Source organism: Rana temporaria, chromosome 11, assembly GCF_905171775.1.
Source record: "Rana temporaria chromosome 11, aRanTem1.1, whole genome shotgun sequence".
Classification (NCBI taxonomy): domain Eukaryota; kingdom Metazoa; phylum Chordata; class Amphibia; order Anura; family Ranidae; genus Rana; species Rana temporaria.
The window spans coordinates 135379802-135392243 of NC_053499.1; the positions used below are offsets into that span (position 1 = coordinate 135379802).

The window sequence follows — 12442 nt, forward strand, 5'->3', positions numbered from 1 at the left end:
TACAAGTTAAACATTGAATTTCACAACCACTCTAATTGCTGTATAAGGAGTAAAGCTCAAAGTGAAGAAGAAACCAGTTAGTGACTATCAGCAGATATCATGCTACAATAGTCTTGCATGAATATAACAGTTATGTGGTTGATCATCATCATCTACTATGAAATGTCAATGTTTGCTGGTCTGACCCTTTCACTTTTGCTCACCTTCCTGTCAACTCTGCAGTATGTCTTGTCCTTACAGCTCCACTGTTGTATGCAGTAAAGAAACATCTTATTATTTTTAGTTTAAAAAAAAAGGTATTTGGCTGTAAACTATGACTGATTTTATAGTACAGGAGAGGATTTAAAAATCCAGTGTTTTGGAAAAGCCTAGATACAAAATGTGCTCTCCAAATAATAAGGAGGAGGAATGGTGCAGATTCTTATTGGAGGCAGAAGGTTGCAAGGCGAGACAAGCAGCTGACAATTTAGCCTAATCTCCCATTAAATAACAGCTCGTTTATAGCCTATCCCCTGGTGCCCTCCACATCTGGCAAGTCAGGGAGTTGGCAGATTTATTTTCGAGAGCGAGCTCTGGATGGCCCACAGTAGCCCCCATTGCTTAATAACGCCAAACCGATCTCTTTTCACAAAACCCTATGTGATTTGCAATGATAAGGCAACACAGATTTAGTTACCACCTAATTAGGAGATGCTCTGTGTTTCAGGGCTGGGTGGGATTATTGCTTGTGCTTCATGCTGCCTCTTTTCATTTCAGCTACCATAAATTTTAAATGTTCTATGTAAATCAATCTGCAGTGTGTCAGTTAGGCTATAAGCCCCTGTGTTTGGTAGTGATAAAGGCTTGAGCCTGACCCTTGGCTGGTCTCACTGTTCTGAGTCCCAAGGGTTACATTTATGGATACATGATTAAAAAATAAGCTCTGTACTGGGTCACTTAAACATTTTCAGAATAAGTATTGGATTCCCCCCACCCCCCTGTTTTTGCCTGGTTGCAAGGCCTCCTATCCAAGACATGCAATGCTCTATACTAATGCGAGAAAGTCCTGTTAACTCTTGGCTTGCAGACACCTCCAAACCAGGACTCTTCCTGCCCCGAGGCAAAGTGTGAATCTCGAAGAGAATGAAATGAGTTTCTTACCTTGCCTCCCAGCTGATGCCTATGAAAATATCACAACTTTTGCCTGGATTCCTGGCATCCTACAACAGTTATTATTCCCCTATTATGTCATGACTGCCTCAGGGCCCAAAGTTTTAAAAAACATATGTGTTTTAACACGCATTTATATTCCTTTTTTGTTGGATTATATTGGTTTTTTTTTTAAATGGAGCTCAAATAACCCATGATCCGCTCTAGGTCACTCACATCCAGTATAAGGATTGGTGTAAGGATTACCAGCTTGTGTTCTGTTCTGCAAAAATAGCAGCGGTTTTACCTATAGAAGCTGTGTTTCATTTAAGGCTAGTATGCCTACTGGTACCCAGGACTTAAAGCACAATACTATATTTGCAGGACCTTAAAACACTCAGGCCCCATACACACAAGAGGATTTGTGCGCGAATACGGTCTAGCGGACCGTTTCCGCGCATAAATCCTCTCAAGGATTTCAGCGGATTTCTCTGCGATGGAGTGTACTCACCATCGCATTGAAATCCGTGCCGAAATCCTCTGGCGATGACGTGTCGCGCCGTCGCCGCGATTATTGACGCGGCGACGTGCGCGACGCTGTCATATAAGGAATTCCACGCATGCGTCGAATCATTACGACGCATGCGGGGGATCCCTTCGGACGGATGGATCCGGTGAGTCTATACAGACCAGCGGATCCATCTGTTGGGATGGATTCCAGCAGATAGATTTGTTTAGCATGTCATCAAATATTCGATCTGCTGGAATCCATCCCAGGGGAGAAATATCCGCGGAAACAGATCCGCTGGAGTGTACACACCATAGGATCTATCCGCTGAAACCCATTTGCTGGGATTTTTCAGAGGATGGATTCTATCGTGTGTATGGGGCCTCAGAGAGAGAGTTCATGTATCATATCAGATGGCTTCAAGATGTGGAAAAAGTTCAAGGCAGGTACAGCATGCAGAATCAACCAGGACTAGTGCACAAAGCAAGGCCCATAAAAACATGGGTAAGCGAGTTTAGGGTGGAGGAACTTGACTGGCCTCAACCCGAAAGCACACCTTAGGGATGGATTAGAGAGGAGACTGTGAGCCATGCCTTCTCGTCCAACATCAGTGCCTGACATCACAAATGTGTGTACCCCCGAAGGAGCTGCTGGTTTGATTTGGGTGGCACGTTAACTCTATCTTCCCGCCATCTAGGGTACTGGATGAGAGCTGTAATAAAGTGTCCACACTGTCGATGTCTTTTCTGTGCTTTTATTACCAAACGGGGTAAAAATGGTAAATAGTAGAAAGGTGAAGGGATAGAAAGAATTCAGGGGTGACAGATTCAGGTGTAACTATTTCCTGGAAACAGTCCTGTTTCCAATGACAACTTTTCATCGCCACTCTAGCCAGAGTGGGTATAGTGCATCTGGATAGGCCTCTCTCACCAGCCTAGCAGCCAGAGTGTCACTCGGAAACTTCAGGGTGAAGTCTCTGCCACAGATCCTCCTAAAGTTGGAGATAGTTACGGTCCAAAATCCTTCTCAACTGTATTCAGCACCCGGATCTCCTTCAAAAAGCTTTGGTTATGTCAGGAACTGATAGGCGACCATCGTCCAGCCTCTCAGAAACGAAGTGTCCTTCGATGAGCAAGTAGGCCTCTCCTCAGACACCAGCCTCGTGCTCGGTATCCCCCAGACAGGTTCTCCATCGATTGGCTTCCTCCCACGGGATGGACAGCCCATGACCACTTGCAAATTGCAGACTCAGTCTACCTACTGAGTCTACAAGGTAGATTAGAATGTGTGTCATTCTGCTATCTTCACTTCTAAGCAGCCCATGGATCCGGGACAAGGACTACAGGATGTTACAGATGAGCCTTCTTTCCTTACCCTCTTGTAAGTGTGTTTTGTACAATGTGTCATTAAAAGAACCTCGTTAATACTGCACTTAGGTGGCGCTTCCCTTCTCTACCCCTTTTTTGTTTTCCACAGAGTCAGCTCTTTGAGGACAGCAGCCGCCATTGAACAGCCAAATCACCTGCATTTTTAACCATTGAACTGCCGGTTACTATTATTTCTAATGGACTAATCACCATACCCCTACCTATACATGTACTTTGTATCTGCGCTGACAGTTACCTCTCCTACTGTTCTGAGTGGAACCTGTCCTGTTAAACCGCTGTATGGTCTTGGCCACTGTGCTGCAGCTCAGTTTCAGTGTCTTGGCAATCTTCTTATAGCCTAGGCCATCTTTATGTAGAGCAACAATTATTTTTTTCAGATCCTCAAAGAGTTCTTTGCCATGAGTTGCCATGTTGAACTTCCAGTGACCAGTAAGAGAATGAGAGCGAAAACACCAAATTTAACACACCTGCTCCCCATTCCCATCTGAGACCTTATAACGCCAACAAGTCACATGACACCGGGTAGGGAAAATGGCTAATTGGGCCCAATTTGAACATTTTCATATATTGTGTACTCACTTATGTTCCCAGCGGTTAAGACATCAATGGCTGTGTGTTGTTATTTTGAGGGGACAGGAAATTGACACTGTTATACAAGCTGTACACTCACTACTTTACATTGTAGCAAAGTGTGATTTCTTCAGGGCTGTCACATGAAAAAATATAATAAAACATTTATAAAAAGGTGGGGGTGTACTTACTTTTGTGGAATACTGAATATGAAATAAATAAAAGAGTACATGTGCCAAATAGGAGTATAAGTGTTAAAAAAATGCAGTTTCCAAAATACAGTATTTTTTGCTACAGTGGGCCATTAAGTGCTGCCTTAGGGAGTAAAATAAAAACAGTAGGAATATTACCCCCATTCCTATCTAATGTGACACCACAAGCCCACAGCCAAATTAATGTTGTTTGTGAAAACTCGCACACGTACATTTGTATTGGCACTTTCTTTACAACTGATTCTACAGCATTCATTAATATGGATTGTCATTTCAAGCAAAGACCAATAGTAATGTATTTACAGAATTGTTTTAAAATGATTACAGTTTGGAGAAGGAATTGAGCGTGTTTGGAAAATGATGGGTTTCAATAATAGGTTATTGTCATATTACAGATCTCTTCGAATAGGAAAGAAAATGAAGTGTGTGTTGTTTCACGGCCATTACAAAGCATGAGGGCTGGATTTCAGAAAGCCAATGTGTTTCGCAGACCACCCAACCTTAAAGAGGGGGTGATGAATAAAGCAGCCCATAATGAACAGACCCGGTCTCTCGTCCTTAAGTAGACTATTTACAATTTAGTATATATTCCCATTCTTCTTGGTTAGATGCCGAAGTTGTTGAATGGCAAATCAATAAGGGTCGTGGCATTCAGATATAATCAATTATTATTCCATCTCCGAGACCGCTCAATGGGCAGATTAAACTGCGACAGAAAGGGAGGCTTGTTTCATGATTAATAGTGGTTTACATAAACACATAGGAAAGAAAGAAAAGCAAAAGCCTGCTGGGAGGTTTAAAGAACGATATTATTTCTTTCTTCAGCAATGCTAAAAGTAAAAGAATATTAACTTTTTTTTTTTTGGATTAAAGTGAACCTTACCTGGCCTAAAAGGTAAAAACAGCCCCTTGCAATGTCTGTATAGCTGTGTTATGCCCCGTACACACGATCGGATTTCCCATCGGAATAAACTCTGACGGGTTATTCAGACGGAATTCCGCTCAAACTGTCTTGCATACACACAGAGACATGGAATTCTGACTGTCGAAAACGTGGTGACGTACAACACTACGACAAGCCTAGAATCTAAAAGTTAAATGCTTCCAAGCATGCATCGAATTGTTTCCAAGCATGCATGTTTTTTTTTTCCATTGGAATTCCATTCAGTCCGTCTGAATTTCGGACGAAAATAGTCAGATGGGGCATACACACGGTCGAAACATCCGATGAAAAATGCCGTCTGACTTTTCCCATCGGAAATTCCGACCGTGTGTACGCGGCATTAGTCTTCACTTCTCAACTAGATGGACTTGTGTCTTTTATTTCAACCTGATTAAATGAAAGTAGGTGGCTTCACTGAAAATGAATGATGGCAGTTTGGTGAAAATACTTCCGGAGGTACTCCAGTTTGGTAAAGGTACTTCAGGAGGTACTCCAGTTTGGTAAAGGTACTTCAGGAGGTACTCCAGTTTGGTAAAGGTACTTCAGGAGGTACTCCAGTTTGGTAAAGGTACTTCAGGAGGTACTCCAGTTTGGTAAAGGTACTTCAGGAGGTACTCCAGTTTGGCGAAGGTACTTCAGGAGGTACTCCAGTTTGGCGAAGGTACTTCAGGAGGTACTCCAGTTTGGCGAAGGTACTTCAGGAGGTACTCCAGTTTGGCGAAGGTACTTCAGGAGGTACTCCAGTTTGGCGAAGGTACTTCAGGAGGTACTCCAGTTTGGCGAAGGTACTTCAGGAGGTACTCCAGTTTGGCGAAGGTACTTCAGGAGGTACTCCAGTTTGGCGAAGGTACTTCAGGAGGTACTCCAGTTTGGCGAAGGTACTTCAGGAGGTACTCCAGTTTGGCGAAGGTACTTCAGGAGGTACTCCAGTTTGGCGAAGGTACTTCAGGAGGTACTCCAGTTTGGTGAAGGTACACCAGACAACTTATGTATTAAAGCTTAGTGCTGCATATGTTCATTAATCTATATTTATTGTTACCTTAAACTGCCTGCTTTGAATAACTTTCTGCAGTTCAGAATTAGTAAATCTAATACCACAAAGAAGATACTTGAGAACTGGAGTTGAGACATATAGATATAAGGAAGACATGACCTTATAACATGAAAAATGCAGTGGGTGTTCAGAAAAAGAGATTTTTAATACAGCTTACCTGTAAAATCTTTTTCTTGGAGTACATCACGGGACACAGAGCGGCATTCATTACTATATGGGTTATATGGAGTACCTTCAGGTGTAGACACTGGCAATCTCAAACAGGAAATGCCCCTCCCTATATAACCCCCTCCCATAGGAGGAGTACCTCAGTTTTGTAGCAAGCAGTATGCCTCCCAAAATGGTCCTCAAAAAAGAGGGGTGGGAGCTCTGTGTCCCGTGATGTACTCCAAGAAAAAGATTTTACAGGTAAGCTGTATTAAAAATCTCTTTTTCTTTATCGTACATCACGGGACACAGAGCGGCATTCATTACTATATGGGATGTCCCAAAGCAATGCTTACAATGAGGGGAGGGAGAACATCTCCAAGACAAAAGGATTTAATTTAGAGATATACTCAAATCATAATAAATCCAACTTAGTTGAGAAAAATAATTTTAAATTTTAAATTTAACTCAAAAAAGAGGAGCCCCCGGAATCCGAGGGTCTCAAACTGCAGCCTGCAGCACTGCCTGCCCGAAGGCAGTATCAGTATTCCTTCTTACGTCCAACTTGTAGAATTTTGTAAACGTGTGGACAGAAGACCAGGTTGCCGCCTTGCAAACTTGAGCCATAGAGATCTGGTGGTGTGCTGCCCAGGAGGCGCCCATGGCTCTAGTAGAATGAGCCTTTAATGATACTGGAGGAGGCAACCCTTTCAAGCCGTAGGCCTGAGTGATTAATTGCTTAATCCACCTAGAAATGGTGGACTTTGCAGCTGCCTGCCCCTTCTTGGGCCCATCCGGTAGAATGAACAGCACATCTGTTTTCCGGATCTTCTTTGTAGCTTTAAGATAGGCCTTCATGGCCCTGACAATATCCAAGGTATGCAGCAACCCTTCCTTTCTGGAAGTAGGTTTAGGGAAGAAGGATGGTAATACCAAATCCTGGTTCAAATGAAAACTGGATATGACCTTCGGTAGGAAGGATGAGGGCGGAGAACGACCCTGTCCTTATGAAAAACAAGATATGGTTCCTTACAGGATAAGGCCGCCAGCTCCGAAACTCTTCTTGCGGAAACTATGGCAACCAAAAATACTAACTTCCTTGTCAGTAGAACCAAAGGAATTTCAGCCAACGGCTCAAACGGTTGTTTCTGTAAACTTGACAGAACAAGATTTAAATCCCACGGACAAAGCGGGGATTTAACTGGAGGTCTAATACGTAAGACCCCTTGAAGGAAGGTCTTAACCAGCGAGTGGGTGGCCAGCGGCCGCTGAAACCACACTGACAGAGCAGAAATCTGTCCTTTGATTGTGCTTAATGCCAATCCTTTATCCACTCCTAGCTGGAGAAAACTTAATACTCTATCGATGGTAAATTTGCGAGAAAGCCATCGCTTGGACTCACACCAGCCTACATAGGCCTTCCAGACCCTGTAATAAATCACCCTAGAGACCGGTTTCCTGGCTCTGATTAGGGTAGAGACTACTTTCTGAGACAGACCTCTACCCCTGAGAATCAGGGATTCAGCTTCCAGGCCGTCAAATTTAGATGCCGTAAGGCAGGGTGGAGGATCGGACCTTGCGATAGCAGGTCTGGCCGTAGAGGAAGAGTCCAAGGGTCTCCCACTACCATCTTTAGGATGAGTGAGTACCATGCCCTTCTGGGCCATGCTGGAGCTACCAGGATGACTGGTATGTGTTCCACCCGGATCCTGCGCAGCAGGCGGGGTAGTAACTGGAGCGGGGGAAACGCATAAAGAAGTTTGAACTGATGCCAAGGGCAAACCAACGCATCGGTTCCGCAGGCCATCGGATCCCTTGAGCGGGATATGAACCTGTCTAGTTTCTTGTTGAGTCTCGATGCCATGATATCCACGTCCGGCACTCCCCATCTTTGGCAGAGTGCTTGAAAGACTTGTGGATGCAGAGACCATTCCCCCGGCCATAGAGTCTGGCGGCTTAAGAAGTCCGCCTGAAAGTTGTCCACTCCTGGAATGAATATTGCCGATATGCAGGGCACATGCGCCTCTGCCCATAGGAGAATCAAGCTCACCTCTCTCTGAGCGGCTTGACTCCTGGTTCCCCCTTGGTGATTTATGTATGCCACGGCCGTGGCATTGTCTGATTGAATTCTCACCGGGAACCCCTGCAATTTTGACGTCCAAGCCCTGAGGGCTAGTCGAGCAGCTCTGAGCTCCAAGATGTTGATGGGCAACTGCTTCTCTGGCTTTGCCCAAGTACCTTGGCGAGTGCAACCATCCAAAATTGCTCCCCAGCCCGTCAGGCTGGCATCTGTGGTCACTATCTTCCAAGCCACTGGGCTGAAAGACTTCCCCTTCAGTAGATTCTGAGGGTCTAACCACCAACACAGACTTTGTCGGACTCTTGATAAGAGCGGCAACGGGATATCCAAGGCCTGTGGCCTTCTGCTCCATGCTGACAGGATGGCTGCCTGTAGGATGCGAGTGCTTAGAACCAGTAGGATTAATTCCTTGATGGCTTTTACCTTCCTCAGAGGTAGGAACACTCCTTGTTGTTCTGTGTCTAATCTCATGCCGAGATATTCCAACTGCCTTGTGGGCTGGAAAGCTGACTTTTCTCGATTTAGGACCCAGCCGAACCTCTCGAGGTATTGGACCGTGAGGGCCACTGCTCGCTCCAAGCCGGGAGACGAGTGGTCTATGACTAGGAGGTCGTCCAGGTATGCTAGGATCGTGACCCCTTGGATCCTTAGCTTGGCTAGGATCGGAGCTAGGACCTTCGTGAACACCCGGGGGGCCGTAGCCAACCCGAAGGGAAGCGCCACGAATTGGAAGTGACGCGAAGCCACCATGAAGCGTAGATATCTTTGATGTGGCTGATAAATTGGAACATGAAGGTAGGCATCCTTTATGTCTATGGACGCCATGAAGTCGTCCTTCTGGAGTGTGGCAGCTGCTGACCGCACGGATTCCATCCGAAATGAGCGGATCTTTAGATATGCATTTACCATCTTTAGGTCCAAAATTGGCCTGACATCTCCATTGGATTTTGGGATGATGAATAGGTTGGAGTAGAAACCCAGCCCCTGTTCCAGGACTGGTACCTCTACTATTACTTCCTGGGAAAGTAGATGATCTAATGCCGATCTTAATGCGGCTCCCTTTTCCGGATCGTTTGGAATCCTCGACTTCTGGAAATGAGGAGGAGGAAACCTTAGGAAATCTAATTTGTAGCCTGTGGCCACGGAAGACCGTACCCACTCGTCGGGAATGCTGGCTTCCCAAATCTCTGAAAAGAGTCGCAGCCTTCCCCCCACCTTCGTGGGTGGGGGCGCCCCTTCATAAGGTTGGCTTGGGGGCTGGTTTTGCTGGTTTGCGAAACCACTGCCTTTTGCCTCTAACAGCCTGTCCTTGTGATTTGCTGTTGAAGCCGAAGTTTGCTTTTGCAGGAGGCCGTCGATACTGCTTGGCATTAGAGGGCCCCTGCCCAGGGGAATACTGTCGTTTAAACGCAGGCCCCTGAACCTTCTTCTTAGTTGGCAAGAGAGTACTCTTGCCGTTTGAAATGGTCTGAATGTATTTATCTAGGTCTTCTCCGAAGAGTCGTCCTCCATGGAAGGGGAACCCTACCAGGAGCTTCTTGCATGGGGGCTCAGCCTCCCAGCTTTTTAACCATAAGAGTCTTCTCATATGGATAAGGGATAACGATAAACGTGACGCTTGCTGGATAGAATCCTTGATTGCGTCTACCGTAAAACATATGGCCTTAGGGACATCCGAAAATTCTTCTGCCTGCTGGGCAGGAATAAGTTTAAGCATCTGCTTAAATTGATCCGATAATGCTTGAGCGACCCCAATCGCAGCCACAGCTGGCTGTACTACTGCCCCTGCAGTAGTGAAGGAGTTCTTAAGTAGTGCTTCCAAGCGCTTATCAACTGGATCCTTGAACACCTGTATGTTTTCTACAGGGCATGTTAACGATTTGTTAACACATGAGATGGCTGCGTCCACTGCAGGAGTAGCCCATCTTTTGGAAAATTTTTCTTCCATAGGATATAGGACAGAGAACTTCTTAGGTGGTAAGAAGATCTTATCTGGCTTGTTCCAATCTTGGAACAAAACTCCCTCTAATAGAGGATGGATCGGAAACACAGCATTGCTTTGAGGCGCCCTCAGTGAGCCCAAAGCTGAAACCGTCGATACCTGGAGATCTGGTACTGGCAAGTTGAATGCCCTATGGACCAAGTCCGACAATCCTTGAATCCACCAGCTCTCCCTCAGGGAGACTGCCCCAGACTCCTCTGTATCCGGATCCTCGATCCCTGAACCTACTTGGTCCTTGTCCAAGAGGTCGTCCAATTCCCCTGAGGAAAGGACCTCCTCTTCTGAGGGTCCGCGCTCGGGCGACGGAGATCTATTCCGCTTACTGCCCCGCATAGCTGCGGCTATCATTTTACCCATGCTTTTCTGCATCTCTTTTAAAGAGGTGAGTAATACCTCCTCCGTGACCATCTTAGGGTTGGACTGACCCGCGTCAGCTCCAGCCCCAGATCCCGATGGCCCCAAGGCTCCCTGTGGGGAAAGCAGCGGCATAGCTTTGTCCGAGACCTCAGACTCTCTGGGGGAATCCCCACCTCTTGTACCCTTGTTTTTTTGATGCCATGGTACAATACCGAGGTACACCTGCTACTTATTGGTACCTGGGACTTATAAATAGTTAAATGCCCAAACACCTGTTTGGGGGATAAAAAAATGCTTCCTCTCCCCTAGATGACACTTTTTTTTTTTTTTTTTTTTTTTTTCAAATCTAGGAAAGAAAAAACATTCTGTCCCCCTGAGTAGTATTGCAAGAAAAACTATGAGATGGAAAAGAAACAGCCTATTCCTAGGCTTGAAAACAGTCTTTCTGAAGACTGCAATATTCTTTCTGGCCACTGTGTGTCCTCGGCGCCCCGTGCTTGCCGTTCTGGTCTTTCCTCCTCAGTTCCAAAGTATTGAATGAGCTATATGGAACAAACAAGGAAGGGCCGCCCCTTCCTTAAGCCACTGACCCGCCCTTCCCCCCCAGCAATCTCAAACAGGAAATGCCCCTCCCGACAGGGGGGGGGTGGGGTTGGGAGGAAGGGACCTCTCTGCTCCAGCAAACTGCAGCCTGCAGCCTGGAACCATGAGGAGGTCAGCGTTTTGCCTGCTTTGCAGGCCGTGAGGAGGAAGACTGAATGGAGCATCGCCTGGAGGCTTGCAGGTAAGCACAGCTCTCTGACACACACATATACTTTTATATCACACAGGCCCCACTCAATGCTTTTCCAACACTACAAGGGAGGTCACATCTTATGGGGAATAATACATATAGAGCCATCCTATCTTTATGATATGTGACTAGTTTGCCAGATGCAGTGCATAACTTTAGGCATGTCCCCTGTGACCCCCCAGAAAAAACCTGCTAAGAACCAAGTTCCGCAAGTTTTCCCCTCACTTACCTGCTCCATGCCGCAGGACTTTGCCAAGCAAGAGGCCCAATCTTCCCCCATCTCGGTGGGGATGTCTAGACCTTCAGGCCCTGGGTTCCTATGAAGGATCCACTGTCCTGGGCCCATATAGCACTCTGGCAACAGAAACATTAGGCACCCAAAGGTTTCTAAGTTCTGGGCCCAGGGTCCAGCTCTCTAAAAAGAAAAGCATTATGGGCTATACCCCAAGGGTTTGGGGTCCGGTTACTGACCACTTTAGCGCTGAGGCTTTTTTGGACAGAACCGGTTAGCTCACCTAATCCCAAGGATGTGGAGGCAAGCTAAACCATGACTAACACCTAAGACACTGGCGGAAAAACTGAGGTACTCCTCCTATGGGAGGGGGTTATATAGGGAGGGGCATTTCCTGTTTGAGATTGCCAGTGTCTACACCTGAAGGTACTCCATATAACCCATATAGTAATGAATGCCGCTCTGTGTCCCGTGATGTACGATAAAGAAAGACAACATTTTACCACCTGTAAATAACCTTCTTCAGTGCATGCGACAACAATGGGTGGTGAGAGCCCTATGCGAATTGCCAAACAGTGGTCTGGGAACTCTCTAACATATATTCAATGACCACAATCAAAATGATGAAGTACTAATAGATGACTGACCTGTGTGATTCAGAAGACACTACAACCACTCTGGATGGGACAGAATGGCGTAATATGTCTTGCAGAAGAGACACCAGATAGAAGTGGCCAAGATGATTGACCTGGAAAGTTGATTCAAGGTTATCTTCTGTCAGCTGCCAGGGAAGCCCAAAAATGGCCGCATTGCAGATCAGCACATGGAGAGGCCTGTAATAAGACAATGGTGACATTTTAAATAAGGCTTTAAATCTTTCTCTAATTTGCAACATTGTATAAAAAGGAAGAAAAAAAAAAAGGATGTTATATAATTACAGTCCAGTCTATTTACTTAGTACTTCGGTAAAGTACATCTGTACAACTTCCAGAACTACCTTTACTGAATGATAGTAAAAATAATGTTTA

At 45.7% G+C, this 12442-nt stretch overlaps 1 protein-coding gene across 1 annotated transcript in view; it reads right to left on the reverse strand.

Moving 5' to 3' along the window:
• WWOX (WW domain containing oxidoreductase) overlaps positions 1 to 12442 on the reverse strand; it is a 1052038-nt gene that overhangs the window by 823465 nt on the left and 216131 nt on the right. The window contains exon 7 of the mRNA XM_040329188.1: positions 12062 to 12247. Within this exon, the coding sequence (XP_040185122.1) occupies positions 12062 to 12247 (186 nt within the window). The remainder of the gene's footprint in view (positions 1 to 12061; positions 12248 to 12442) is intronic.